General features: G+C 44.7%; 1 protein-coding gene across 3 annotated transcripts in view; it reads right to left on the reverse strand.

Annotated features, from left to right (window-relative positions):
* Window positions 1-26,560, reverse strand: part of LOC126529608 (putative protein kinase C delta type homolog) — a 647,502-nt gene that overhangs the window by 9,489 nt on the left and 611,453 nt on the right. For all 3 annotated transcript variants that reach the window (XM_055069906.1, XM_050177127.2, XM_050177123.3), the window contains 2 exons: window positions 5,159-5,347; window positions 19-159 (listed from right to left, as the gene is read on the reverse strand). In XM_055069906.1, the coding sequence (XP_054925881.1) occupies window positions 19-159; window positions 5,159-5,347 (330 nt within the window). The remainder of the gene's footprint in view (window positions 1-18; window positions 160-5,158; window positions 5,348-26,560) is intronic.

Consider the following 26,560-nt stretch of genomic DNA (forward strand, 5'->3'; position numbering starts at 1 on the left):
AGAGAGAGGTGGGCTAACCAGTTTAGGTTTGAACGGTGGCTCGACCTCTTTCTTCTCGAGCTTTTCCCACTGGATGTTGCGGAAGAAGGGCTGGTCGCACACGTCACCCGCCGGACAACTGGGCATGCCAAGACGCGTCTCGGCGTTCTTGTCCAGGAGCTGCACAAAAAAGGCGAGGCACCAGCCAACCATAAACAACACGGTTCAGTACCATAACCAACGATACGTTTGTGCATACACACGCTTGCGTTCATTTTCGCGAAATGATAGGTGCCGAATTTGCAAAGCTATAGCTTTTTCCTTTGTCAGCGCTGTTTGCCTCTTGCCGCCCCATTCACTAGTTACATGAACAGATTTACCGTGTCTATTAGTCCGGTATACGCTGGGCGTTTCCCTAACACCCGATTACCCGACGCTGGTTGTGACATTTTGTGACGCTTCAGCCAACCACAATGTCTTACACATGGCCTCTGAGATCGCGCCGCACAATTTGGGAGGCCATGCGCCTTATAGAGATGTTTTGGTCTTCCATGCTTGTTCTTGTCGAAAGAAAAATATCTTAAAAAGCAATCTGTTCGTGATGACGCCAACAATAGATACACGAACAAGCCCATTCTGCATTATCGCATAATAACTTTGAATGCTCTCGCTTGTGAGTTGATGCATATGTCACTGCGCGCAACACTGGTTCCTGTCAATAAACAAGGCTCAACACTTCCGGATCACATGACAAACTTAATTACAGTTGATCACAGCATGACAAAACGTGATTGTGGCGATTGTGGCAAAATAAATAAATAAATAAATAAATAAATAAATAAATAAATAAATAAATAGATGCTAGAGTGTAAGTGCTAGAAACACGATATAATAATGAGGCACACCGCATTCGGAAGCTCCGGATTGATTTAAACCACCTGGGGCTCTCTAACAGACACTTCAATCTAATTAGACGAGCAACTGGAGCCCATTTATGTGCGTGGATCACACCACGTCTTGCTTGACACCCCATCACGACGGCGAAACGCACAGACGAAGGCAAGCACCGACACCAGCAGGCGACTCGTTCAAAGCTTTCAGAACAGCTCACAACACTTCAAACATGTATATAACTCCCAAATTGTAAACTATAGAGCGTTCCCGACTCAGAAAACTCTTGCAGATGTATTTCACTTGTACATACCAACGTAAGGTAGTGGGACTTTGCGGGAACAAAAGACGCATTTTAGAATAAATAGGCCTCAGCATGAGCTTTGCCCCTCGAAGACCGTCAGTCATCATTTAAAAATTAGTAAGGGATGATAGAGCAGCGCAAGCTTTTCTCGCCTCATCCAAGCCACGGTCGCAGTACCGGGGCGCCCAAAAGCCTCCCTGACGCATGAAAAGTAAAGCCCCTATGAAAAGGCCTTGCGGGCGCCGCGGCGCAGAGGAGTCGGCCAAGCCTATCGCTGAACTGACACTCTTTCTGCGCGAGTAGGACCGCCGGCGCTAAACCTGCCAGAGCGCGTAATCTCAGAGGTCGCGTGGGTGTTTGTCTGGTTGAGCTCCGTGCTACGAGGCAGCGCCACCAATACGGCCGCTGACATTTACAGCGTCCATAACCCGGTAATCCACTTACTTATATCGGAATATCAGACGCGCTAAAACTCTCCAGCGCCATGGAATTACTAAAGTTGGAGGTGAAAGTTCTATTCAGTTAGCGCAACACAAAGATAACTGGAGATCGGCTGGAGAGGCCTCCGTCCTGCAGTGGACATTAAGATAAACTGATGACCATGACCATGACCATTTTCAGCGTCTTGATTGGCTGCCGTCTGATATAACGAAGAGTTCTTGTGTGAGACCATTTTTGTGAACATGGACCCAGAGCTTGCGGCTACGTTAATTTGTTTTTTAATGAAGAATAAAACTGGGACGTTCCTGCAGAGTGCCAATATTTCTTGTGGGGATTCCGGTAAAACCTCTTTTAGAATGTGCTATGGAACACTACGTCTTCTTGTGAATTTGTTATAAGTTAGTTATTTTCACTAGTGGTCCTCAGTGCACCTTCGTTGTGCTACCGTTATCTATTGTACTGATCCGATTATGTTTACTTCACTTCAGCAACGTTATATGTCTGTCTGTCTGTCTGTCCGTCAGTCAGTCAGTCAATCAATCAATCAATCAATCAATCAATCAATCAATCAATCAATCAATCAATCAATCAATCAATCAATCAATCAATCAATCAATCAATCAATCAATCAATCAATCAATCCGTACTGCAAAAACTAAACGGGGCTTATACGTTTAATGAAAAGGACCCAAGCAGAGCTTACTAACCTTTTTTGGAAACTTATTTCCATTTGCAATAAATCTATTCCTATAAAAATGAGAAAACATAAGCACCGCACCCAAAAGCCATGCATTACACACGACCCCTTAGCTAAAATAAATCAGAAGAACAAGTTTTCTAAAACGTGTCGCAAGTGCCTGAATAAGCTTCAAAAAGCCAGAATAGATTATTAGACTGATCAGTTTGTTTCCACTAATGGACGCGCAAACATATGGAAAAAGTTAAACCAGCCTATTGCGCATAAATATTGTGCTGGGCTTACCTCCACAAAACTGAGTCCTGCTGAGATATAGGGACAAGCTTTAATCAATTAATTCACCAAACACTTTTTTATTCTTTCAAGTTTTATAAGCCCGCAGAATGATTTCAGTGTTGCCATTTCAGTCGAATATATCATTTTCCTTGATCCAGTAAATAATAACCAATTTATGTATGTATATTTACGTATTTCAAGAACTAAATAATACTTCAGCTAAAGGCTATAAAATTTGTTTGTGACATTATTCTACTGTGTTCGATGCACATTTTTAATTTATGCGTTGCTAATTAATTGTTACCATAACTTTTAAAAGAAGGCGAAGAAAATGATGTAAGGAACTGGAGGCCCATATCTGTACTTACTGTTTTTACCAAAGTGTTCGAAAATATAACATATTATCGCTTAGGTAAATCGTGAACAAACATCATATTTTGACAACTGCTCTATACGGCTTTCGGCAACATCTTTCAACAGAATCTGCTCTTTTAGAAGTAAAAGAACAGATATTGAAGTGCCTTGAACACAATGAAACAATAATAGGTACATTCGTGGATTTCGCAAAGGTTTTCACCTTCTTGACTACGACCTACAATCAGGAAACTTTACTGTTATGATTTTTCGAGCACACACCATAGTTTTACTGAAACCTCAGTGAAACAATAAGAAACAGACAGTCAGCATTAACGGCTTCCTACCGGAAATGAACTCAATTAAGTGAGGAGTTCCTCTAGGGAGCATATTGGCACTTTTCCTTTTAACATTTTTATTAGTGATATTGTATACTCCTCGTCTGCGGAATTCATAATCTACACCAATGGCACGTGCATGTCTTTTTATGACAATTATTTAGACACCACAGTCGACCCTTCGAATCGCGATCTTGAAAAATTACACGAATGGAAAAAAAAACACCGACTGGTTTGCGTCTTAATCTCGCCAGAACGAAAGTTCTTATATTTAGAACAAGGAATAAAACTAATGAACTAGCCAAAGAACTCCAATTCAGCTCTACTCAATTACAAATTGTGCCTACATTTAGGAGTCCAGCTGTCCGTATTACCGAAGAAAATTTGCCTTGAATGATCACGTAAGTCACGTCGCGACAAAACTATCTGAAGTCATTGGTGTTCTTTTGTGCAATGAACATCTCTTTCCCTGTAGCACCATGATGCTATTGTATAATATCACTGACTTCTTCAGACTTAACTATAGTCATCTAATTTGGGGAGAGGAAAATTTAGCAAATTACATATTTTGCAAAAGATATGTATCCGAGTTGTCGCAAATGTCTCAAGACTGCATCATATTAAAGAGCTTTTTCTAAAATATAAAGTACTTCCGGCTCTAAAATTGTGTGATTACCGCTTATCTATTGTCTTCAAACGCGAAATAACACAAAACAAACCTCTTTTCAACAACATTCTAATTTATCAACCCGTGGACAGGTCTACGCAAACTGAGAAACCGACAAGTGGTCAGTTCGAAAGTATAAAAACTACATGGTCGGTTACTAGCAAATAATTTGCCACGCTTTGTGAATAATTCGCGCAAAAACAACATTTTCCTTGAAACGACAAAAATTTTTTGAATGTTTTATTTACCGAGATGTTTAGCACTATTAGCTAAATGTCTAATTGATGTATATTAAAAATGTTTTATTCGACATAAGTAGGTAATGTTATTGGATTATTTTTGATGCTAATGTGTATTTTCACGTGATATTGTTTTTCTTTCTTTCTTCTTTTTTTATTTGTCCGTGAAACACATCACAGACTTGCTTTTGTCACTAATCATGCACTTTTGCATACATTATGCTGAACTTTGTACTGCTGCTGTTAAACTCTATGCGAATGCTTAGTTTACTTCTTTTTTTTTTTGCCTGATTTCATGCGGCTGTAATGCGGCCAAAGTGTTGTACGGCGTTGTCGAGCTATCAAAGGTAGCTTTCACCAGGGGCTCCTCGGCTATGATGTATTGCTGTGATGGCAAAATGAACTGAATATATATTTGGTGAAGGGAAATTAATTATTGGTAAAAATTTTAATTATTATGTTTTATGTCATGCAATTATGGAGTGTGACTTCTCTATTCGGGCACATGCCAAGTGACCCGAGTTGTGTAACAGCTTCGGCGACTGGCTGTCTGCCGGAACAGACAATTCTGACACTGCATAATAACATGACATAAAATAATAAAAATGAAATCTCTACTAATAATTAGTTTCCCATCACCAATTAAGTGATTGAATACTAATCGTAGTAACGCAGATGGTCATCCCCAAAAGATGCGTTCTACTTCATTCCAAAGCGAATAATTTTTTTTTGCAAGTGCAGCTACTTCGTAGCAGGGCAAGTGAGCGGGCGGACGGGCGGTGTATTTTGCTTTTTTCGTGGCTCGATGCTGTGATAGTTGAGTCTAAAATAATGTGCCTTATTAAATTATGTTACATGCATGATGTGTTCTTCAATGGCCAACGTAGGCTATCTGTCCCGATAGCTTGCTTCTTATCTGTGTGATTCATCTATAAAACCATTCATTGATCGATCGAGCAACCGAATACTCACCAGTACTAGTAGTGACTTTGCCTCGCGGCTGAGGAACCTCGGGTAGTAGGCCTCCTCGTTGCAGACGGACCAGAACAGCTCGTCTTCGTCGGTGCCGTTGAAGGGCGATTGGCCGATGAGCATCTCGTAGGTCAGGATGCCGAAAGACCACCAGTCCACCGACTGATTGTAGTGCTGGCCCTTGATGATCTGTGACGGGCGCCAACCGAGTTAGCACGCGAAACGCTGAGAGATTACTTCTATCTCTAATCGAGCGCAACTTTATCTCGAAATCTTTCATGCAGGGTAAAACCCCGCAGGAGAGATTATACACGAGCAGCAGAACGGACACGATAGAAAGGTTGTGCGTTTGTTCGTGTCCGTGTGCCCGCTGCTTGTGTGCATTCTCCGCGCTTGACGTTTCATGGCATGAAGGTAGAAATTTTCACGACGAGTTTTGCGTGTTAAGAGAACACAGCATTCCGCTGCCAAGCACGAGGTGGCGGGTTCCGTTCCTGGCCGCGGTTGCCACATTGCGAACAAAACCAGCATGAAGTTGCAAGTTTGATTCCATGAAAAAAAAAAGCAAAGAAAGCTTGCTGGTTAAAATAATCCAGAGAGTTCCACTACAAAGCCTGTCACAAGCGAAAGTTTTCGTGCAATTAGTAGCGCCATTACTTAGATGTCGTTACCTATGTGTTAGGCTAGTTGTGGCCGTGATACCAGTAATACCTTCTGTGGGTGTTGACGTTTCAGCCGGTATCAGCCCATGCTTAGGAAACTTTTTATTTGGATGAGGTGCTTGCCGTTCTTCTTTGTTGGTTTGTGGCCGCCTACGTGCTTTACAATCAAGGTAGCCAACCAGGATAACCTCGTAACTACAGAGCTCGTCATGAACCTAGTCACTTAAGAAAATGAAGACGCTTAGATCATCACACACCGCATCAGCTGTAAACAATCAGGCATTCTTGAAAAATTTGCAGTTTGTAATAATAAACAATAGAAATTGTCGGGATAAATACTGTGTCACTCCGAAATAACCTCTTTATCACATCTAATTCGCTTCGTGTTTTTTTTTCCTTTTTCCTTTTAGGATGCATTGAATTGCGAGAATACTGTAAATTAAAATTCTCCGCCTTTCCTATCCTCACTCTTTTCTTTATGTTTCATAGAAGGAATGAGCTTAGCAAACACAAAAACCAGCCAATGAGCAATTAATCTTAAGGTGTACGTTCACCACTGCAGTCTAAAGCGCCTCTGATTGGTGAACAACCGGCTTAGAAAGCTTGGGCGCTATCTGCTGCCACCAGACAGGCTGTCGCCGTAAGTCTGACGTACAAGCGTATAAGCCCGTTTTGCCATACTTTACGCGACGCAGTTCCCGAAAGCATATCTGGAAATATTCTTTATTATGTTCTTGTTTAAATGCTCACAGTTCCAGTATACTTAAGCCTTAGTCGATGTGCGCAGTAAAGCTGACAATGAAACGTGATCCTCAAGGAATTTAACCTTGAGCGACTTAAGCTCACAAGAAGACTGCGCCGATATGGGCGGATGCGCAAGTTTTATTGCCGATGACTCGCGAGGTCGGGACACACACGCGAACGCGAAGCCCATTACGTTATTGCTGGGAAAGAGTTTCTTTCTTATTGCGCAATGTGATACTTTGACCTTCTTATATGGCTTCACTGGGTTGTGAGGAGTCGAGTATACTAGTAAACTTCAATCAACTTAGCTGCTCCCGCTTTATTACTTTCACCATATGTTTTCTTGAAACCGCGAAATGTCGATAAAGATTTACGGAGTTTTTAATGGCGGGAAAAGTGCTGGCTCGTGTAAGGCGATAATTAGAATATGCAAATGATATTAGCAGGTTTGTGTGAACTCCTGGAAGACATACATAGTACCAGCTGAGAGGAAACCCTTAAAAAGCTTCAAATATTTTCGAACGCTATTTACTACTTCTTGCAACTTCGCTACTTAGTTAAGAGTTTTCGAATTTCATGGGAAAAACTTTAAATGACTCGCTGGTATTCAAACTACAGGTTTACTCACTCTGTTCGATTCTCCACGACAGTAACATTACTTTTGAAGCGATAGTCTTCTTTTTTGTCTGCATTCCGCACCTTTTGTATTGTTGCACGGACATTGTCCATGCACGATGAAAAAAGAAAAATGCTAGAGTGGGTTCAAAAGTAAGGAAGAGGAGAGTAAAATAGCGCCGATGGAAACGCGGATGTAGGGAAGGGGTTAGAGCGATTCCTGATTGGTTGGCGCATGCCACAGTAGCCGCGCACTTCATGACGTCACCCAGGTCACGCGAGGCCCTGCTACATTGGCGCGCGCGCGGTGTGACTAGCTAAGTATGACGCGTGGGGTAGCGTGTTATCTGATTTGGCCCTATTATCCTTGTTATCCAGTTATTGCTCTGCTCAAGGCGCGCCTACTTTAAGGTAATTTCTTGAATCTTGTCGCCGATTCTATAGTGAAAGAGTTCTTTCTATTGGGATGGCATGCATAGATTTGCCGAGAATTACGGCATGGCATTGAGACAGACAGTAAGGTCAGCAGTTTGACATAAGTAAGCTGTGTTGCTGGCTTTTACTATCAACAATGGTTACTGCCACTTTTCCAGCCTGTAAGAGAATTATCGTAAATCAGCAGCAGACCGGCTGCCGAGATGCCTTCCCCTGCTTCCGAGGCTCATTGAATCTTTGTTAATAACTTCGGAGTAGCAGGATACGATATGGATACATCTGAAGGCCAAGAAATAGTATTACACTGGGTCTATTCTACATCCGTAAGTTTCAACCGGTTACATGTATTTTCCAGTCAGTGAGGCTTCTTTGACATGTCGTTACTTCCCAGTCACGAACTAAGTGGGGTATCACGTAAGCGTATGTTCCGCCAAATGAACAGGGCGGATAAAAGACGCAGAAAGCATTTACGGACTGTTAACAGCCGATGTTGTAAAGGAAAGTCTTCGAGGAGCTTAACAGTGCGAACATGATGACTCTGTGGCTAGAGATGTGTTTCTCAGAGATTTAGAAGAGCTACCAAAAATGGAATTCGTCTTCCTATTTATTTTCCTGCATTCACAGTCACGAGGTATCCTTATTTCGCCTGTAAACGAACTAAGATCTATGACTTTACGAAAAAGGAAGACGTTCCAGAGGCTTAGATAAGTATTGGATTATGGGGGCTTATAACGTTCTGAAGCTTCACACTCAGTAATGCCGGTAGTAGGCGTCTTTCCGACTCATTTTTATCCCTTGGGGTACATTAACGTGCACTCAGGGCACGGTGCGCGAGGGTTCTTGCACTCCTATGCCATGGAAATGCGGCCACAAAAGCTGAGAATCGAAGCCGCGACTTCGTGCTTAGCAGCAGAACAACATTTATGATACATCCATTGCGCCACGGTGGTGGGTGAACTTGTAAATGACATAAGAAACGACAAGTATGTGAAGTAACACAACAGATGAGCAAGCTTGGTTGCCAGGTAAATATCTATGAAGCAAGTCTGCAATATAAATAAATAAATAAATAAATAAATAAATAAATAAATAAATAAATAAATAAATAAACAAATAAATAAATAAATAAATAAATAAATAAATGATTAAAATTTTAAGTGATTTTGTCCCTCTTGAACAAATTTTCTGACTTAGAACATGTTTCAAGAATCGGTGCAGGGTTGCCATCTCTTGCCTTGCACAGCGGCCTATACCGAAGACAAATGTACTGCCATGCCATTACGACGCGGACATATGTGCTGCGCATTATCCGGACAAAAAACAAAACAAAAAAAAAACACGTAACTTACGATCGTGTTACGTGAAAACGTCGCGTATAAGTTACAATGCGCGCCGTTTGACTTGGTCAGTCTTTATATGCATCGCAGTATCATGCGCATTTATACTGTTCTGATCCAGGAAGCGTATTCTCCCTTAAAAGACACAAGCAACGGCACACAGTGTAAGTTCAAGTATAATAGCCGAGAATGCAGCGTTCAACTTACATTCGATGAAAATGCACACTCTATTTGTGTAGGCACGTTGCCCACGCTTCTCGCGCTGAACACACTGCGGTTCTGCATGCAGTCGGTCACTGGCAGGCGCGTGCAGGGCGACAAGCAATTTTGCGTTCTCCAAAGAACATCGTCAAGCAAAACATCATCGCACCGGTTAGAATGAATATAACCTTCATGCCGGGCATGCACTTCGGAGTCCATGAGGTGGGAGCGAGCCAGCTGGCAGGAAATATAGCCTCGGCGAAATTGAATTCGCCATAGTCTGAAATTGCTATTCACTGTTGTTTCACGTGCGACTTTAGCTGTATTTTCATTTTTACTTCTTAGGAAGTCACCACGTTTCGTATACTGAGGAAAAAGCGAGAAAGCTTCATTGACACCAAAAGTGCAGGCTCATTTCTGTTCGCGGTAATAAATACGTCGGACATTTTTCTCTGTGAAGGCAATCGAAGTGCCGATGAAGTCCGAGGTATAAACTCGCTAAAGAAGTGCTTAAAGGCCAACTTCAACGAAACTTTATATAGCATGAAAATGCCATAAAAGAGCTGCGTATAAGACTAGGCCAATCTTGGCACCGCCGCAGGGCTAATGATTGTATAATTTTCTTATTAGCAGCTTGTAAAGGGCACCTAAACATACGGCGGAAAACATCTACGAGGCGACGTCTGGCTGGCCAGCACTGAGCCTCCGAGATTTCTCTGTACGCTGCGGGAAGCTGCGAGCATTGAATTTCATAGAATAATTGCCAGAGGAAACTCTAGCGCTAGTGTCCACGGGAGCTGCAAGCGGGGTGGATCAGCCAGCATGCGTCGTACCTGGATTTGCCTTGACTTTCTCCCGTCCGGCTTCAAACGGCTTCGTAACATTACAAAATTCGTAATTTTGAACAAAGTACTGCGTAATAAATAGTTAAGTAAAGATTTATAAAGTTGTCTAACGGCAGGAATAGTACAAAGGAACTCTAGCACACCAGCCCAATTTCGAAACCGTTGCACCACGGACGCATGTATCGACAAGTGCCCCCCCCCCATAGAAAGCCGTTACAAATTTCTCGCGGGCGAGACACCGGGTTGAGACGCGTTTCGATTTGGCCACCTCGACAGGCTGAACCGCTGCAATTAGCAGCGATTGTGCTTGTTCGCAGACTATTGTGCACTTAATGAAGTATAGATTGCTGTGAAATTGAGAACCGTGAAGGCAGATTAAGCGTAATAAAGCCACAAGAACGACGGAGTTCTCACGCACGCTGATCAGACAAAGCCATATAGTACCCATCATTCCCAGGGGGCTGACAGACCACAGCGCCAGAATTCCCTCTAGCAATTATCCTAAGAAGCTTTATGGTTACCAATGCCGCATTGCTTTCGGGCCAAGGAGCTGCGCTATCTCCGACATGCGGCACTTCCGGCGAACAGTAGTGGTGGCGTGTTTTTAAGCATGAAATGCTTTTAGCTCCCGTGGTCGGCAACCTTCAAGTGTCCTTGCGCCAACAGCCAGAGCCCTTATCCGGGCACTCAGACGAGAACACCGGGGCATCAGTGCGAGAACAAAACGATATTATCTGGGCAACGAGTCAAAATTTGAGATAAATGTGCTCTTTGGCCCCCAATTCTTTGTACAACACCGCATTACATATGCTAGTTACTGAACAAACAAGTTACAAAAATATTGCTTCCGAGTTCTTCGTAATGTTTCTTTATAACATCACTCAAGCTGTAACTTCTAGTTTTATTTGTCATTTCCAACAGCGACGTTCAAAAGGCAAATACAGAGCAACATACACTTGACTGTCATCGTTTGGCGCTGAGACGGCGTTGCCTGTGCTTTTTCCAACGCCAGCGGTCCGTGAGTTCCGCAACGCGGGTTTCGCGCCGCCTCCTTCGAGAGATGGCGCCACGTTGCGTGACCAGGCCGGCAGCGTCCGGCACGCTGCGGATGGTCGCGAGATGTTTGTGACATGGCTCTGAGCAATCGTCGTGATTACTCCAACCAATCCGCTTCGCCGGTCTTCTTCGTCCAACCGATCTCCAACCAATCTGCTTCGTCGACTCGTCACTACTGTGAACGACCTGTTACGAACTCTCTGGACACGATGAGTGGCGATGGCACCCGAACGCCGATTGTTTTGTTGTATCCATCGACTGTACTTGCGGCCGCTGCTGCGTACGCTCCCGCTGCTGAAGTCACCACGTGGCCGATGAGGTAGGGTGTTTCTAGTGTTCCTGTATATGTTCTCTACAATAGTGCATACATACATTATCATCAGCGTGTTTTACGTCCACTGCAGGACGAAGGCCTCTCCCTGAGATATCCAATTACCCCTGCCCTGCACCAACCGATTCCAACCTAGCGCCTGCGAATTTTTTTATTTCATCACCCCACCTAGACTTCTGCCATACTCGACTGCGCTTCCCTTGGCACCCATATTGTAACCCTAATGGTCCACCGGTTATCTAACCTACGCTTTACGTGACCTGCCCAGCTCAATTTCTTTCTCCTAATGTCAATTAGAATATCGGCTATCCCTGTTTTATCTCTGATCTACACCACTCTCTTCCTGTCACTTAACGTTACGCCTAAGATTCTTCATTCCATCGCTCTTCGCGCAGTCCATAACTGGTTTTTGAACTTAGAATGCATAGACCGGTATATAGAATGCATAGATTGTACAACTTTCTTTTTAATTAAAATGGTAAGCCTCCAGTCAGGCTCTGACAATTTCTGCCGTATGCGCTCCAGCACATATTTATTCTTCTGTAAATTTCTTACTCATGGCCAGGGTCCCCTATGATTAATTTACCTAGGTAAACGTACTCCTTCACATACTCTAAAGGCTGATTGGCGATCGTGAACTCTTGTTTCCTTGCGCGCCTACTGATAATTAGTTACCTTTGTCTTCTGCATATTAATCTTGAACCCCACTCTTACACTGTCTCTGTTAAGGTCCTCAATAATTTGTTGTAACTCATCTCCAGTGTTGCTGAAGAGGACAATGCCATCTGCAAATCAAAGGTTGCTGAGATATTCGCCGTTGATCCTCACTCCTAAGCCTTCCCAGTTTAACAGCTTGAATACTTCTTCCAAGCACGCAGTGAAAATTATTGGAGAGATTGTGTCGTCTTGTCTGACCCATTTCTTTTAGGTATATTCCTACTTTTCTTGCGGAGAATTAAGGTAGCTGTGGAATAACTGTAGATATTTTCCAAGATATTTACGTTAGCTTCCTGTACTCTTTGATTACGCAATGCCTTTATGCCTGCTGGTACCTCGACTGAATCAAATGCCTTTTTCGTATTCTATGAAAGCCATATAGAGAAGCTGATTGCACTATGCGTATTTCTCGATTACCCGATTGATGACATGAATGTGATCCGTTGTATAGTATCCGTTCCTGAAACCAGCCTATTCCCTTGGTTGACTGAAGTCCAGTGTTGCCCTTATTCCATTATAGATTATCTTGGTGAATATCTTATATAATACTGAAAGTAAGCTAATGAGCCTAAAATTTTTGATTCTTTAACATCTCCTTTTTTGTGGATTAGTATAACGTTGGCTTTTTTCCAGTTCTCTGGGACCCTTGAAGTCGATAGACAGTTCGTATAAAGGGCCGCTAGTTTTTCAAGTATTATGTCTCCTCCTTCTTTGATTAAATCGTCTGGTAGTCCATCCACTGCCGCTTTTGCCCGTTTCATGTCTTGCAAGGCCCTTCAAACTTCATCGCTAGTTACAGAAGGAGCCTCTGTAACCTGTTCATTACTACTTCGAATGTAGGTATGGTGGCTGCTCTGGGTACTGTACAGGTCAGTATAGAATTCCTCCGCTGCTTTTACAAATCTGCGAGATTGCTGATGATATTACCCTGGTTATTTTTTATTGCATATGTCTTGGTTTGCACTACGCCAAGTTTCCTTCTCACTGATTTCATGCTGGGTTCATTTTTTTACTGCTTTCTCCGTCTTTGTCATGCTATAATTTCGAATATTCCGTATTTTCTCCTTGTTGATCAGTTTTGAAAGTTCCGCGAATTCTATCTGATCTCTTGAGTTGGACAATTTCATTCTTTGTTGTTTCTTAATTAGGTACTTTGTTACTTGGGAGATCTTATTTACTGGCTGCCTTGGTGCCTTACCTACCATTTCAATTGCTGCTTCTGAAGCCAGCCTAGTGCAGGTTTCATTCATTACCTCTATGTCATCTTCATCTCTCTGTTCTAAGGTTGCATATTTGTTTGCAAGGAGCAGCCTGAATTGGTCTGCTTTTACTCTTACAGCGTTTAAGTTGGCCCCTTTCTTCTTGAACAATTTCACCTTTTCTCTCTTCAAATTGAGGTGAACCCCAGCCCTCACTAACCTATGATGACTGCACTTTACCCTACCTAACCCTTCTGCATCCTGCACTTTGCTGCGACGAGCAGAATGTATGACATAACTTTCATTTCTTGTTTCAACATTAGGGATTTTCCAGGTCCACTTTTCGCTCCAACGATTCTTGAAGGAGGCGTTCATTATTCGGAGCTTATTTCTTTCCGCGAATTCTACCAGCATCTCTCCTCGAGCGTTCCTAGAATCCACGGCGTAGTTGCCAACTGCTTGTTCACCAGCCTGCTTTTTACCCACTTTTGCGTTGAAGTCACCCATTAGTACAGTGTACCGAGTTTATACTTTTCTCATCACCTTTTCAACATCTTCATAAAACTTATCTATTTCATCATCATCGTGTCTGGAGGTTGGAGCGTAGGCTTTTACTATCTTTAAGCTATACCTCTTAGTAGGTTTTATTACGACTACTGCTATCCTCTCATCAATGCCGTAGAATAAGTCAATGTTTTCAGCTATGCCCTTATGGATTAAGAATCCTAATCCCTACTGCTTTTTATCCGGAAGTCCTCTATAGCAGAGAACGTGGCCATTTCTAAGCAGTGTATAAGCCTCACCACGTCTTCTAACCTCACTAAGGCCAATTATATCGTCAACAATATCTGATAGTTCCTCAAAGAGTCCTGCTAGGCTAGCTTCACTCGAGACAGTTCGGGTGTTAAACGTTGCCAGGGTCACTTTCCGAGTCCACACACACATATATATATATATATATATATATATATATATATATATATATATATATATATATATATATATATATATATATTGCAGTTAGTAGCATTAACGGTGCTGAATATCTTGCTGTGATACACATAGACAAACAGTATAGGTGCTTTGATGTCACGTCTCCGTTCAGGATGGCGACACGCATTGTTGCCACAGCAACTGATTTTTCAGTGGGTTTGCTACTCCTTTTAAAGCGCTTAGTATTTCAGTTTATAAACGTCGCACGTTTGGCTTGTTGGTGCGTCACACAAAACACACACGCAGCACTATACGCGCTGTGTGTGCTTTTTTTCTGCATTCCTTTTTGCTGCCTTAGATGCGATACTCCAATGGAATTTAATATCAGTGATAAATCTTTAAAATATAGTGATATATCATCATCATCATCATCATCAGCCTGGTTACGCCCACTGCAGGGCAAAGGCCTCTCCCATACTTCTCCAACTGCCCCGGTCATGTACTAATTGTGGCCATGTTGACCCTCCAAACTTCCTAATCTCATCTGCCCACCTAACTTTCTGTCGCCCCCTGCTACGCTTCCCTTCCTTCGGAATCCAGTCCGTAACCCTAAATGACCATCGGTTATCTTACCTCCTCATTACATGTCCTGCCCATGCCCATTTTTTTTCTTGATTTCAACCAAGATGTCATTAACGCGCGTTTGTTCCCTCACCCAATCTGCTCTTCTCTTATCCCTTAATGTTACACCTATCATTCTTCTTTCCATAGCTCATTGCGTCGTCCTCAATTTAAGTAGAACCCTTTTCGTAAGCCTCCAGGTTTCTGCCCCGTACGTGAGTACTGGTAAGACACAGCTGTTATAAACTTTTCTCTTGAGGGATAATGGCAACCTGCTGTTCATGATCTCAGAATGCCTGCCAAACGCACCCCAGCCCATTCTTATTCTTCTGATTATTTCACTCTCATGATCCGGATCAGCAGTCACTACCTGTCCTAAGTAGATGTATTCTCTTACCACTTCCAGTGCCTCGCTACCTATCGTAAACTGCTGTTCCCTTCCGAGACTGTTAAACATTACTTTAGTTTTTTGCAGATTAATGATATATAGCACCCTCAAACAAACTATGGGAAAATATTCTACTTCGTCAGAAATTTCTTTGTTCGGCTACTTTCTACGAAATCAACTAATTTTTTCAATACAGGTCTGCTACAAAGAGCGAATAATTTTTGCTGCACACGAGCAATACGCGCGTGTCTTCATTTCTGGGGACATAGCGCTCATGGTCCAAAATACACTGATGACAACCGAGACCCTTCCAAAGCTGGTTTGAAGGTTGGAACTAGGTGGCATTTTAACAGTTACGGAGTTCGAGATTCGTCCCCGTGCACCGCGCGGTTTCTGAAATCACTCACCGCGCCAGGAATTTTGGAGCTGATCACCGACGCATGCTACTGTAGAAATAACAGTAAGCAGCAGATCCATGCCAGCAAAAACCTTACCTAAGATGGGTGTTTCTTTGCCAGCAATATATGGCACAACTTTACATATTGCGACTGATATTAAAACTAAATATCCACTACTTGTTTTTAATCAGCTGGGGCAACACTGGTGACATGTTCGGAGGCGCCACTGGTGGGTTCACCACAACTCTGCGTGCAATAGCGGTCGGCTGAAATTAGCATTTGGGGTTTGCTCAGATGGCATGGTAGTAGTGGCGAGATTTTTTTTTTTGCGCTATTTTTATGCCAAAACTGCGCTTTTCCATCAAATCCTCCACCTCCTCCTTGCTTATCTCAAACTTTTGCATGCCGGTCTTCTAGTGGCAGCATTTAATTCACAACACTTCTTGAATACCGCATAAACCGGTCGACGTCTGACCTTGACTATATAGGCAAGAGGACGACTCACAATGTGTTAACAACGCCATACAACACGAGGGGAGACCTTAGCTGCCATCTTTCGCGAAAAAACAATCTCGACCTGTTATCAAGTTTATACGATATCTGCGATTGTCTATGCACTCGAGAATGAAAACGAATACTCCTTTTTAAAATACATTCTTTTGTTTCCTTGGAATGCATGCAAAATCCGCAAGTATCTGCGTTGCCTAGGTTCTGCCTGTAGCATTTATTTTTTGGTCCTTTTTTTGTTATTTGTTATTTAGGTCTGTACTAAACTCAGTGCTTACGACGTAACTGCACCGCCTTTGGAACTTCGCGGTTATTGGCATGACTGAGAACAGCACGTGTTCGTTTCAGGAGTCCTCTCTTATGAAAAAAAAAAGGACATAATTAGCAATGGCGTACCACAGGGGTTAGTGTTGGACAATAAGTTCTGCGGAATCGCGCAAGGTGGAGGAAGTGTCATGAAGGGGAAAATTTGTCATCCACCCGAATGTACCATGAAGCTACAAAGGAAACCTATACGGGTTTCTGAGGGAGAAGGCTTCACAGTTGCGGGAAAATTCGTCCAGGTCCGGGATTCGAACTCGGAACCAACGCCTCCGCATCCACCTTGCGGGATTCCGCTGAACTGATTTGCCATATTCTGTGTCCCCTGCTTCAAATCGTCCATTAATTTTCCCTCGCGCTGCGATCCACTAGCCTCCCGGTTAGCTCATACGGTAGAGCGACCGCCCCGGAAATGCGTTGGTCCCAGGTTTGAATCCCAGATCAGGACGAATTTTTCCTCAATTGCGAAGCCTTTTTTCTGAGAAACCCGTATGAGTTTCCTTTGTAGCTTGATGCTACATTCGAGTGCATGAAAAATATTCCTTTTCAGGGGTTAGTCATCTTAGTATGGTTTCTTGTATTTATTAATGATTTTACGAACTGGTCGACTTCAATAGAACGTCTTCTGTAGGTTGGTGATACCACTGTTAGTCCCGTTTTGCCGATGAAATGTGCCTGACTGAACGAAATAATATTTGCAGGTGTCAAAAATAAAATTGCTTATTACTCCTAAGAAAACAAAGTTTGTGGGTTTCAGTTCACCTAATAAACCCCTATCTATCATTCTACCAGCGTACATAAAATACTAAGCAATATTGTTATCTTGCACAGCTTTAGGCACATAACTCATCTTTCGAAAAATTACTGCACGGGCCAACTTAAGAAGAACATTGCCTATGGCATGAGGGTGATCTTCACAGTTCGACATTACTCTCAACTGCGGGGTCTCTTGACATTGTATTATGCCTTAGTTTACAACCATTTATGTTATATCAGCTCATAATGTGTCACCTGCCACTGTCATATTGTAGTATATTTAAAATAATGTTGTTCTAACTAGTACAGCAGTGCCTTACAATAAAATAGAATACTATAAGGCTCTTGTTACCGTCATCATATCTGAGTTAATTGCTGCTATCTGGTACAACCATGATATCGCTACATATTGTCTAAATAAAAACTTACTTATGTGACACTTACACTTATACGCGGAAATAACCTCGATGATCCCAGTGCTGCTAGCTTTTCTTTAGTGAATAATTTTTTACTCCCAAAATTGCACATCAACGACAACCGTTGGTTTCGCTGGTGTAATATCTGGAATAACTAGCGCATAAAGAAAAGCTGCTTAACCTTTATCATGTCACCATGTCAGCAATCACTCAGAGCTTACAATGCAACATTGTAAGTTCCATTTACTTTACGTTCTTTATTTTTTTCTGTGCGCTGTGGTTGCTGATGACATGCCAGTTGTTACGTTAATTTGTGACGTCAAAGCATGGTTTTACTCGTGCAATTGCTATTTTTGCCCGCTTTCGAATTGCGACTGCTGCCACTTCATTAACGTATTCATATGTAAGTGATAACAACAGGTCCCGATGCAGTTTCAAACTCTGGGCCCTCTTTCTCTATAACACGTCAATGTACGTGCGCCTCCGAATATGCAACAACAAACTGGAACTGAAAACCGCAGTAAGAACGACGATAATAAGTAAGGAACGCTACTTGCGTCCTTGGCTCTCTTGGCTTAGCGATCTCGTTTTTGTTGCTCCTTGTTGAAGATAAATCCGGTCTGGGGTGCCCAATTTGCATTTAGCTGCCTGCAACCTCAAACCGTTGGGCAACTAGCCCTACTATCAGAAAGAATTTGTGGGTGAAAAAAAGAGTACATCAGGACCGGCAGGACAGGTATCAGCACCCCACTAATGCGGCTGATGAGCTAGGACAAAGTCTGGGACACAGACTGCATTTTTTTACAAATATATACAGCCGTGGGCCCCGCATACCACCACAGTCGGAAGACGACAGAGCCTGTTGTCTCCTTCTTGGCGGCCATAGGTCAGGCCGTGCTACAAATGGCGATCCCCATACGAGCAAAAATGGTCAACCGATGGAGCCAGAGAGCCCCGGATGGACTAGGGCCTGCATTGAGCAATGCACCTAGATGTGAACCTCCAGATAGGTCGTATGAACAGCATATAGGGAATGGAAATCACAACAGGAGTATAATGGGAAAAAGCAACCAGAAGCTGTAGCTCAGAAACAGAAGGCGGCGAGGAAAGAAAAGCGGATGTATGAAAGGGGAGCGAATATACTACCTCAACATGCAGGGCGGTAGACGAGAACAAAAGTGCAACTCTATCATATCCTGGAGAGGAAGGAAACATCTCTGTAATGCTTCGTAGAAACGCACCTTATGAACAGTGAGGCCCCACCCACACAAAATAATTATGTATGGGAATGACTCAGTCATGTAGCCGGAGAACAGAAAGGAGGCAGGATAGGTGCCCTCATCAGTACAAAATCGCAGTGGAACGAGAGCCCAGTAATCCTGCATTAAGCACATGTGGTTGACGGGCCAGGTGAGATCACAAAAGGTGGCTCTAGGGATTGTTTACCTTGACACAGGCAGAGACGCATATGACCGAAATGTGGATATTTTTACATGCTTGGAAGAGGACATGGCAAACTTAGATCTGCCCACGATCATAGTGGGAGATTTGAATGCCCAAATTGAGGAATAAGACAAAAAATAGATAGGATGGGCAGACTACTGTCGGAATGGATAGACAGTACAGACATTATATTGGTAAGTACTACGTCAAACTGCACAGGAAAGACCACATGAGATGTTAGAGATAAATCCTTATGAATTGACATTTGTCTTGTATCAGCGGCACTCTTCAGCCGGTTACGTGAAATGGCAATTGATACTACTCAGGAGAGCGCCAGCAGTGACCACAACAGCATTCAAATTCGCTTTGGAGCAGGCAGAGAAAAATCGGGCTCTCCCACAAAAAAAATCTCTAAGATTTTGCCAGACTGGGCTGTTGAAAAAATTGCCAATACGCTCGAGGAGGAGACTGCGACAACAGACTTCACGCAGCATACAGACCTCGAAGATTGGATGCAGGCTGCCATTGTGAGATCTCAAGCCTGTATGCGGGTCTCGATGGGGAATGGAAGGAGAAGACGTAAGGGAGAGAGGTCCCAAGAGCTCTAAAAGCAAGAAAACAGGCATGCAGGCAACACAAGCTGGCCATCCGTGAAGGGTCCGACCCACCGAAGATCCCTGACTGTTGGAACAATTACATGAAAAAAAAGAAACAAACGGCCCAGCTCGTAGAACTCAATATAATGAAGATGAACGAAAAGATACAAAATAAATTTAAGAAAGTAGGCAGAGAGGCAGGAGAAATTCTGGAGATACGATCAAACGCTTCAGCTTACAACTGGCTCACACACAAGCAAGCTGAGAGATAAAACCACTGCAATTGACTATGAGGGTGGGGAATGCCTGCACTTTTAAGAAAAGCTCATGACTAACAATCTGAAATCCCCCCCCTACACCCCCTTTTTTGCTCGATGCATCCTCACCTCAACCTAGCAATGAGGAAATGGCAGAACCCATTACGCAAGGAGAGCTGGAGAGAGCCTTGAAACGCATGGCGAGAAAATCAGCCACCGGAATAGATGGCATACTTCCCTTGCTGTTGAAGAAACGTGGCAAACAGGCGCGGCAGGTAATACAGGACACATTTAATGCAATACTGAACAATGGATCAATATCACAAAGCTGGAGAATATCCAGGATCATACTTGTGCTGAAGAAGGGCGCAGACAAAGATCTACCCGAGAATTACAGGCCAATAACAGTGACATTAGCTATTTGGTCACATCCTCCGAGCTCGGCTGCAACACTTGAGGCTAATGTTCTGCCAGAACTACAGAACCGTCTTAGACCTAGCCGATGTCTGAAGGAAAACCTATTCGTTGCTTATCAGTTAATAGAGATATCTAGACGTGAGGGCAGATAGATAGTAATGACCTTGCTGGACATTGCTCAGGCATACAACTACATGGAACACAGAGTACCATGGATGAAGCTATACAGGAACGAGAAACACCTGGGAGCAAACTTCGCATACCGCAAGCTCTGTATACAGACAACCGTACAGTAATAGAGTGGGATGGGGTAAACACTCGATCAACAGAGGTCCTGAGGGGGCTGAGACAGGGCTGCCATATGTCTCCAATGCTCTTAATGCTATTCGCCTCTAAAATGGAGAGTCAGCTGGCAGAATGTAGCCGAGGCTCGGGCCTGTCTTACATGGAGGAAGGGACCTATCACAAACGCATTCTGCCAGCTCTGCTTTGCGCAGATGACTGTGGCACTAGCAGGTAATATATCTGACCCCCAAGCCATATCGGATGTCTGCTCGGAAGGGGGCACATCTCTCGGTCTACAGCATTAATGCACTGAAGTCAGGTGCAATGCGCTTTGTCGCAGATGAGAATCCCGCAGGACCACTCCATCAGCAGGGAGACCCCGTTGAGTGGGTCGACAGCTACAAGTACCTTGGAGTAAACATTGCAGCCACCCAGAATTACCTGTTTATATATGCAGAACTCCTGAGCAAAACAGTCACACGCAGGACATTCCTGGGAGGTCGGGCCTTGTGGTATTTCAACAGATTTGAGACCATACGTGCTCTCTGGAAGGTAGTGGCGGTGCCTGGGCACACTTTTGGCAACTCCGTCACCTGTCTATCATCGTCTTCGAGACAAGCGCACGAAACCAGGCAGCGTGAAGTTAGCCGTGCAGCTCTAGGCGCCCGCAGGTTCGCACCTAACGAAGCCGTACAAGGCGACCTCGGTTGGTCCTCCTTTGAAGCTCGATATGCAGTGGCAAAATTAGCCTATGAGTGTCGACTTGCTGCTTTGCCTGAAGGCAGGTGGACTCGAGAAGCCTTCGGATATGTTCACCTGCTCTGCCTCAACACCAAGTGGGTGGCGAACACGAAAAGGCTCACCGAAATATACCGAGTAGATCCGGTTAGGCTTTCGGCTCCGCTCCAGCCAATCCAGCGGCAGAAACTAAGGAAGCAGGCAGCCGAAGTCGAGCAAGGTCTCTGGGAAGATGCAGCACTACATAAAATGGCAATGTCCGTCTACTCTGCCCAAAATATGACCATAGAGAAAGAGTCCATATTTGACAACTCCAGAGGAAGCGACCTGTTGAGTGAAGCCCAAAGCAGAGTACTCCGAACACGGTCACTGCGCTCCAAATTCACGGCGGGCCTTGGTTCAACTTCCTGCCCCATGTGCAACAACTCCGAAGAAAGAATAAGACGCATTGTTATGGAGTGTCCTAGGATTCTGCCCCCAGTAGCGACGAATCTTGCTAGCCCCGGAGTCGCCAGCCCCGGCGGGGTCACGGACGACAGCGAAGCGCTGACAATGGCAATGGGCTTTCGCCCCAAGGGAGAGCACCTGTAGTAGGGAGTGTTGGAAGTGACTAAAGAGGAGAGTGGAATTTTGGTGGCGCGCCAGAGAAGCCCATCAGAGGCGGTGAGCCTGTTGAGTGAAGTGAGCCAATCAATGCATATAAGAACATAAGACCAGCCGCTTGCGCCCCCCTCCCTTTTTTCCGTGTTTTTGTTCCTCTCTCCGCTAAGTGATTGTCTACCCGATTCAACGTGGAAGGCGGCATAAATAATAATAATAATAATGAAATAGCCCTCCTGAAAGAAGAGGACACGCAGGCCTGCGCCTTGTGGTTTTCGTTTGAATTTCTGATACCAGCTTGCTACGGTGGGGCATCAATGTTCGGACACAATTATCCCTATGGGTTGCTCTGCAAAGAGCGGATGTTGATTTGAAATGCTTAAACTTGCCCAGTACATACACTTAGACATTTTACTTTTGTCCAATTAAGAAAAAAATCCAACGGAATCTTTTTTGCCAGTCACAGCAAAAAAGTTACGTAAAATCGTTACGTAAAAAAAGAAATTCAAGAAACAGGGCCACAGAGAAAACATGGACGCCGTGCCGACTACCAGGAGGTAACAGTAAGCACTATAGGAACAGTTAATAGTGAGCGCTGCGCCCGTGTTCGCTCTCTTGTCTGATACAGTAGGTAAGAGTATACTGGTCAATGAGTTGTGTGGTCCTCTGATGCGACAAAGCTTAATCTGCATTAATTAGAGCGAAGCCCGTTCTTGTGCCGTTCTCTGTCCTTCGCTCCATCTTCGAGTGAAAATGCGCGCCGAAGAACGCTGTCGTCGTTAAGGGATCCGTCTTCCTCCAAGGCGTACAGCAATCGTTTTTCGAAAGAAGGAAAAACAAAAAGCAGGAAGGTTTCATCGTGATCGTTACGGATCACCTGCTGAGCCCGAGAAAGTAACAGTTTAACAAGGGCGCCGTTCGGCGGGTCGGTCGCGCGTTATTACGCCTCGCGAGGACGAAAATTCGCGAAAGAAAGATCGGTGCAGCGGAGGCGGCAAGCGCCTAATGAGCCGCCAACAAGCGCAAAGGCCGCGCGGACTTTGTAGACACGAGCAAAGGCGACCGACAATGTGACCACGCCCCGAGACGCGCGCGTACTCCGCCTCACCAGTTGCGTGCCACGCAGAGAAAACTGCAGGTAGGCCATGCCAACTAGAAACGAGAACTGCGGCTGCACGCCTCAGAGGCCATTCTTCTCAGCTAATCCTGCGGTGACCTTCCTACTTAGCCGGCGTTGGGGAGCAGTGGATCAGCGGAGGACAACGGGCGAGCCTTTGTTTCGGCTCTCGCTCCTCCATTGAGTGACGTGGCCTAACTTTCAGGCTTCTCTGCACTGCACGGAACTCTTGAGATGGAGTACAACGGCGGCGCGCCGTCTAAAAACAGCGCGTTTCGGCGGGTGCTCGTTCCTACCGGGCTAACCAAAGCGGTTCCGCATTTTTCCTTTGTGTTCGCTTGTTTGTTTGTTTGTTTTACATTAGCGTTGAAACTGGCATGTGTTCTTTTTTATATAGTGCGCTTTCTTTCTCTTGTGGCACACTCCGCTGTCGGAGAACTCCATCGATTTCCATTTTACTGGAGGTCAAAGCGGCGAGAAGTGACTTAGGGGAAAGTTAGTGTCTTGAAGCTTAAGTGAGCGGCATGATCAGTGAACAAGGCGCGTTCAATAGGCGGCGACTCTGCTTTCGTCACCGTAAGCAAAGTCGTTGGTCTCCATAGGACCGAACGCAATGAATAGCCGAAAAATAAAGAATGAATGCTTCTGGTACTGATACCACCACAGAACATCTTTTCGCCTCTCAACAATATGTAACAAGCAGATCGGGTGTAAATCTTATGTTGAAAAAAAAATTAAGAAATAACGTTCGGTGAGTGCAATTCCCACACAGACGAAGACGCGGATAAATCAACATTTTGTTGAGCGAAAGGTCATAGATTACCACAACCGATACGTTGACAAGTGAAACGCGAAGGTGACATAGTTGGTGCACAATCGTTACGTAAAAAAAAAAGAGATCCGAGAAACAGGGCCACAGAGAAAACATGGACGCCGTGCCGACTACCAGCGGGTAATAGTAAACACTACATAGGAACAGTTAACAGTGAGCGCTGCGCCCGTGTTCGCTCTCTTGTCCTGTATTTCACGCTTTTTTAAAATACAATTGTGTGTTTACGTTAAAGTGAAAATAGTAGAAGGAATGAACCATGCCGATAGTGTGGTACGCCATATATTGACCAAGGACTGCCAATGCCATTCAAAGAATTTCTGGGGAATTGGCGTATCGCTTTACTTACGTAAGAATGTCTAGAACCTCCGAGGTATCGAAGCCCTATTTCTCGTGAACACACGCAACAAACATCCTTCCAGGATAAAACGGATTAACTCCTAATTAGACAATTGCAAATGATCGCGCTAAAATATAAAGCTGCGCATTCGCGCTTTGTAATAGAAGGGATGACCGCTGCAGCGGGAACACCTGTAATAAACTTAGCACTCTGAGCGAGCGTTTCTGTTCATTTGAGCTAGCTCAACGACATGTTTCTGAAGCGGTGAGTAAACAGCTGCCGCTTGCATAAGTGCTACATTTGAAGTCCTTAATATAACCGTAGATATATTCGACCGTAGCGAATATCGGAAAATATCAAATTGTGGAATTGATTACGAATGAGACAACAGGGGCCACTTGATCTGTGTTCCGAGATGCCAACATTCGCAAAGCCATACAGATGCTAGTAAATGGCGGTAATTCTTCTTGAAAACATCGAAGGGACGTCTATTGAGGCTGTCGTGCAATCTTATTCCTCCCAGTAATTAGTGGCTGCGCTCATATTTCCTTCATCGATGTCGTTAATTAACGCGTGTGGAACCGATTGCGAATCCGCGTTGACCATCATGCCACCGCAACATAACTCATATATGCTCCATCAGCCGCAGTTGCTGATAAGAAGCTGTGGCATTCTATCCCTTGGCACGTAGTTCACAACAGTGACGTAGCCAGGGGGGTGGGGCGCTGAAGCCTGATGAGCCCCCCTCCCCCAAAATTTTCCGGCCGGGCCCTTGCTTCCTTTTATGCCTGGCACATCGCCTATGAACAAAGGCGCATATGTTTCGAAAGCCCGCCCCAGACAAGTACAAGATGGCACACGCCTTCAGGCAGACCAAGGGCCTGCTCGAGGTAGTAGTTGTGGTACTGTGCACCAAGCATGGGGAACACAACAAAATAGTGAATCCTTAGCCCCTCCCCGCCCCACCCCCCCCTCGAAAGGAAATCCTGGCTACGTGCCTGGTTCCCAGATTTTCTTCTCGGGTGCCCCGACCACGTGTAGCTCAAGAAGCGTTGTTGTACTAAGATATAGGTGGGCGAACGCAGATGGTAAAAAGTGATTGGGACCCAAATACGGTGTCGCTCATTACTGTGCAGCTTCCGGTCCTAAATGGCAATATGAATAGCGGAGGACCGATGAAGCTTATTATTATTTTTTACCAGAATTAGTTGTTGCCTGAGCACTCGCCATTTTGTCAACCGGAAATGGCGAGTGTTCTACAGCTGCTGGAAGAGCGGCGGTCCACGGACGCTCGAAGTCAGAACTGCAGTCTCGTCCTCCTTCTCTTGGAGAGAGAATAATATACCTAAATGACGGCTCGAGGCCTATTTGAGTAATTAGGGTAAGAGGAAGAGCGGTGGGGTTAAACGGTTGTCGCTTTTGCAACTTCACATCAGAAGCTTCATAGTGAGTTCAGTGTCTAACGTTACACCGTGGCCGGACCCAGATCTCCAATGACGCCATCGCTTTAGGCCGATACTTGTGCGGAAAGGCGTTGTCATTCGCCGTGCTGTACACGAGGTAACACGCACTTGGAATTACTTCTCTTGCGCATGCATCTTACTTTCGAAGATGGTTGCGGGCGAACAAAAGGAACATGACGGTCTAGGCGTAGCGTGGGACCGCGTGGTGGTCCAGGGACCCAGGGAGATCCAAGCTCACTCGCTGTCAATAAAAAATTTTTGTCTGTCTGCGGGCGATCTCCGCACTCTGAGTGAGTTCCTTCCGGCCGCGCATGTGAAACAAAGCGCTTTTGCCGGTAACGGTGCGGCGCCCATCGTCGGAGCGTTGCAGAGAGCGGAATGTGAATCGGACTGTATAGTTAGTTTACTACAACGCGTGCGCAATGTCCGATGTGCACGGATGGCTAGTTAGAAGGAAACAGAGCCAAACTGAAGTTCCGCCACCACTATATGCATGGCAAGTGGGAAAATAGGTTCGTATTGCCACCTGAGCAGCTCGTTGCAGCACAACGTGAGCGCGTGCAGTGGAGCGGAAGCCACGGTTGGCGGCTGCCGGTGCAGAGCGCGCGATCATGCGAACGCGGCCGACTCTCCGTCCGCGTCAGAGCATCACCGGGGTCGTGTGCCACGGCACTCCTCGTACCTTTCTCTGCAGCGGCAGAGTATTTGCGGAAAAAAAAAAGTACAGCGAGAGGGGGCTGCTTTGACGTCAGAATCCGGCAAGAGAGTCGTGAACCTTGCAAGAAGTTTCCTGCTCAAACTTTCCTGGCGAGAAGGGGAGTTGGGTGGCAACCGA

The sequence above is a fragment of the Dermacentor andersoni genome, chromosome 9, assembly GCF_023375885.2.
Source record: "Dermacentor andersoni chromosome 9, qqDerAnde1_hic_scaffold, whole genome shotgun sequence".
Lineage (NCBI taxonomy): Eukaryota > Metazoa > Arthropoda > Arachnida > Ixodida > Ixodidae > Dermacentor > Dermacentor andersoni.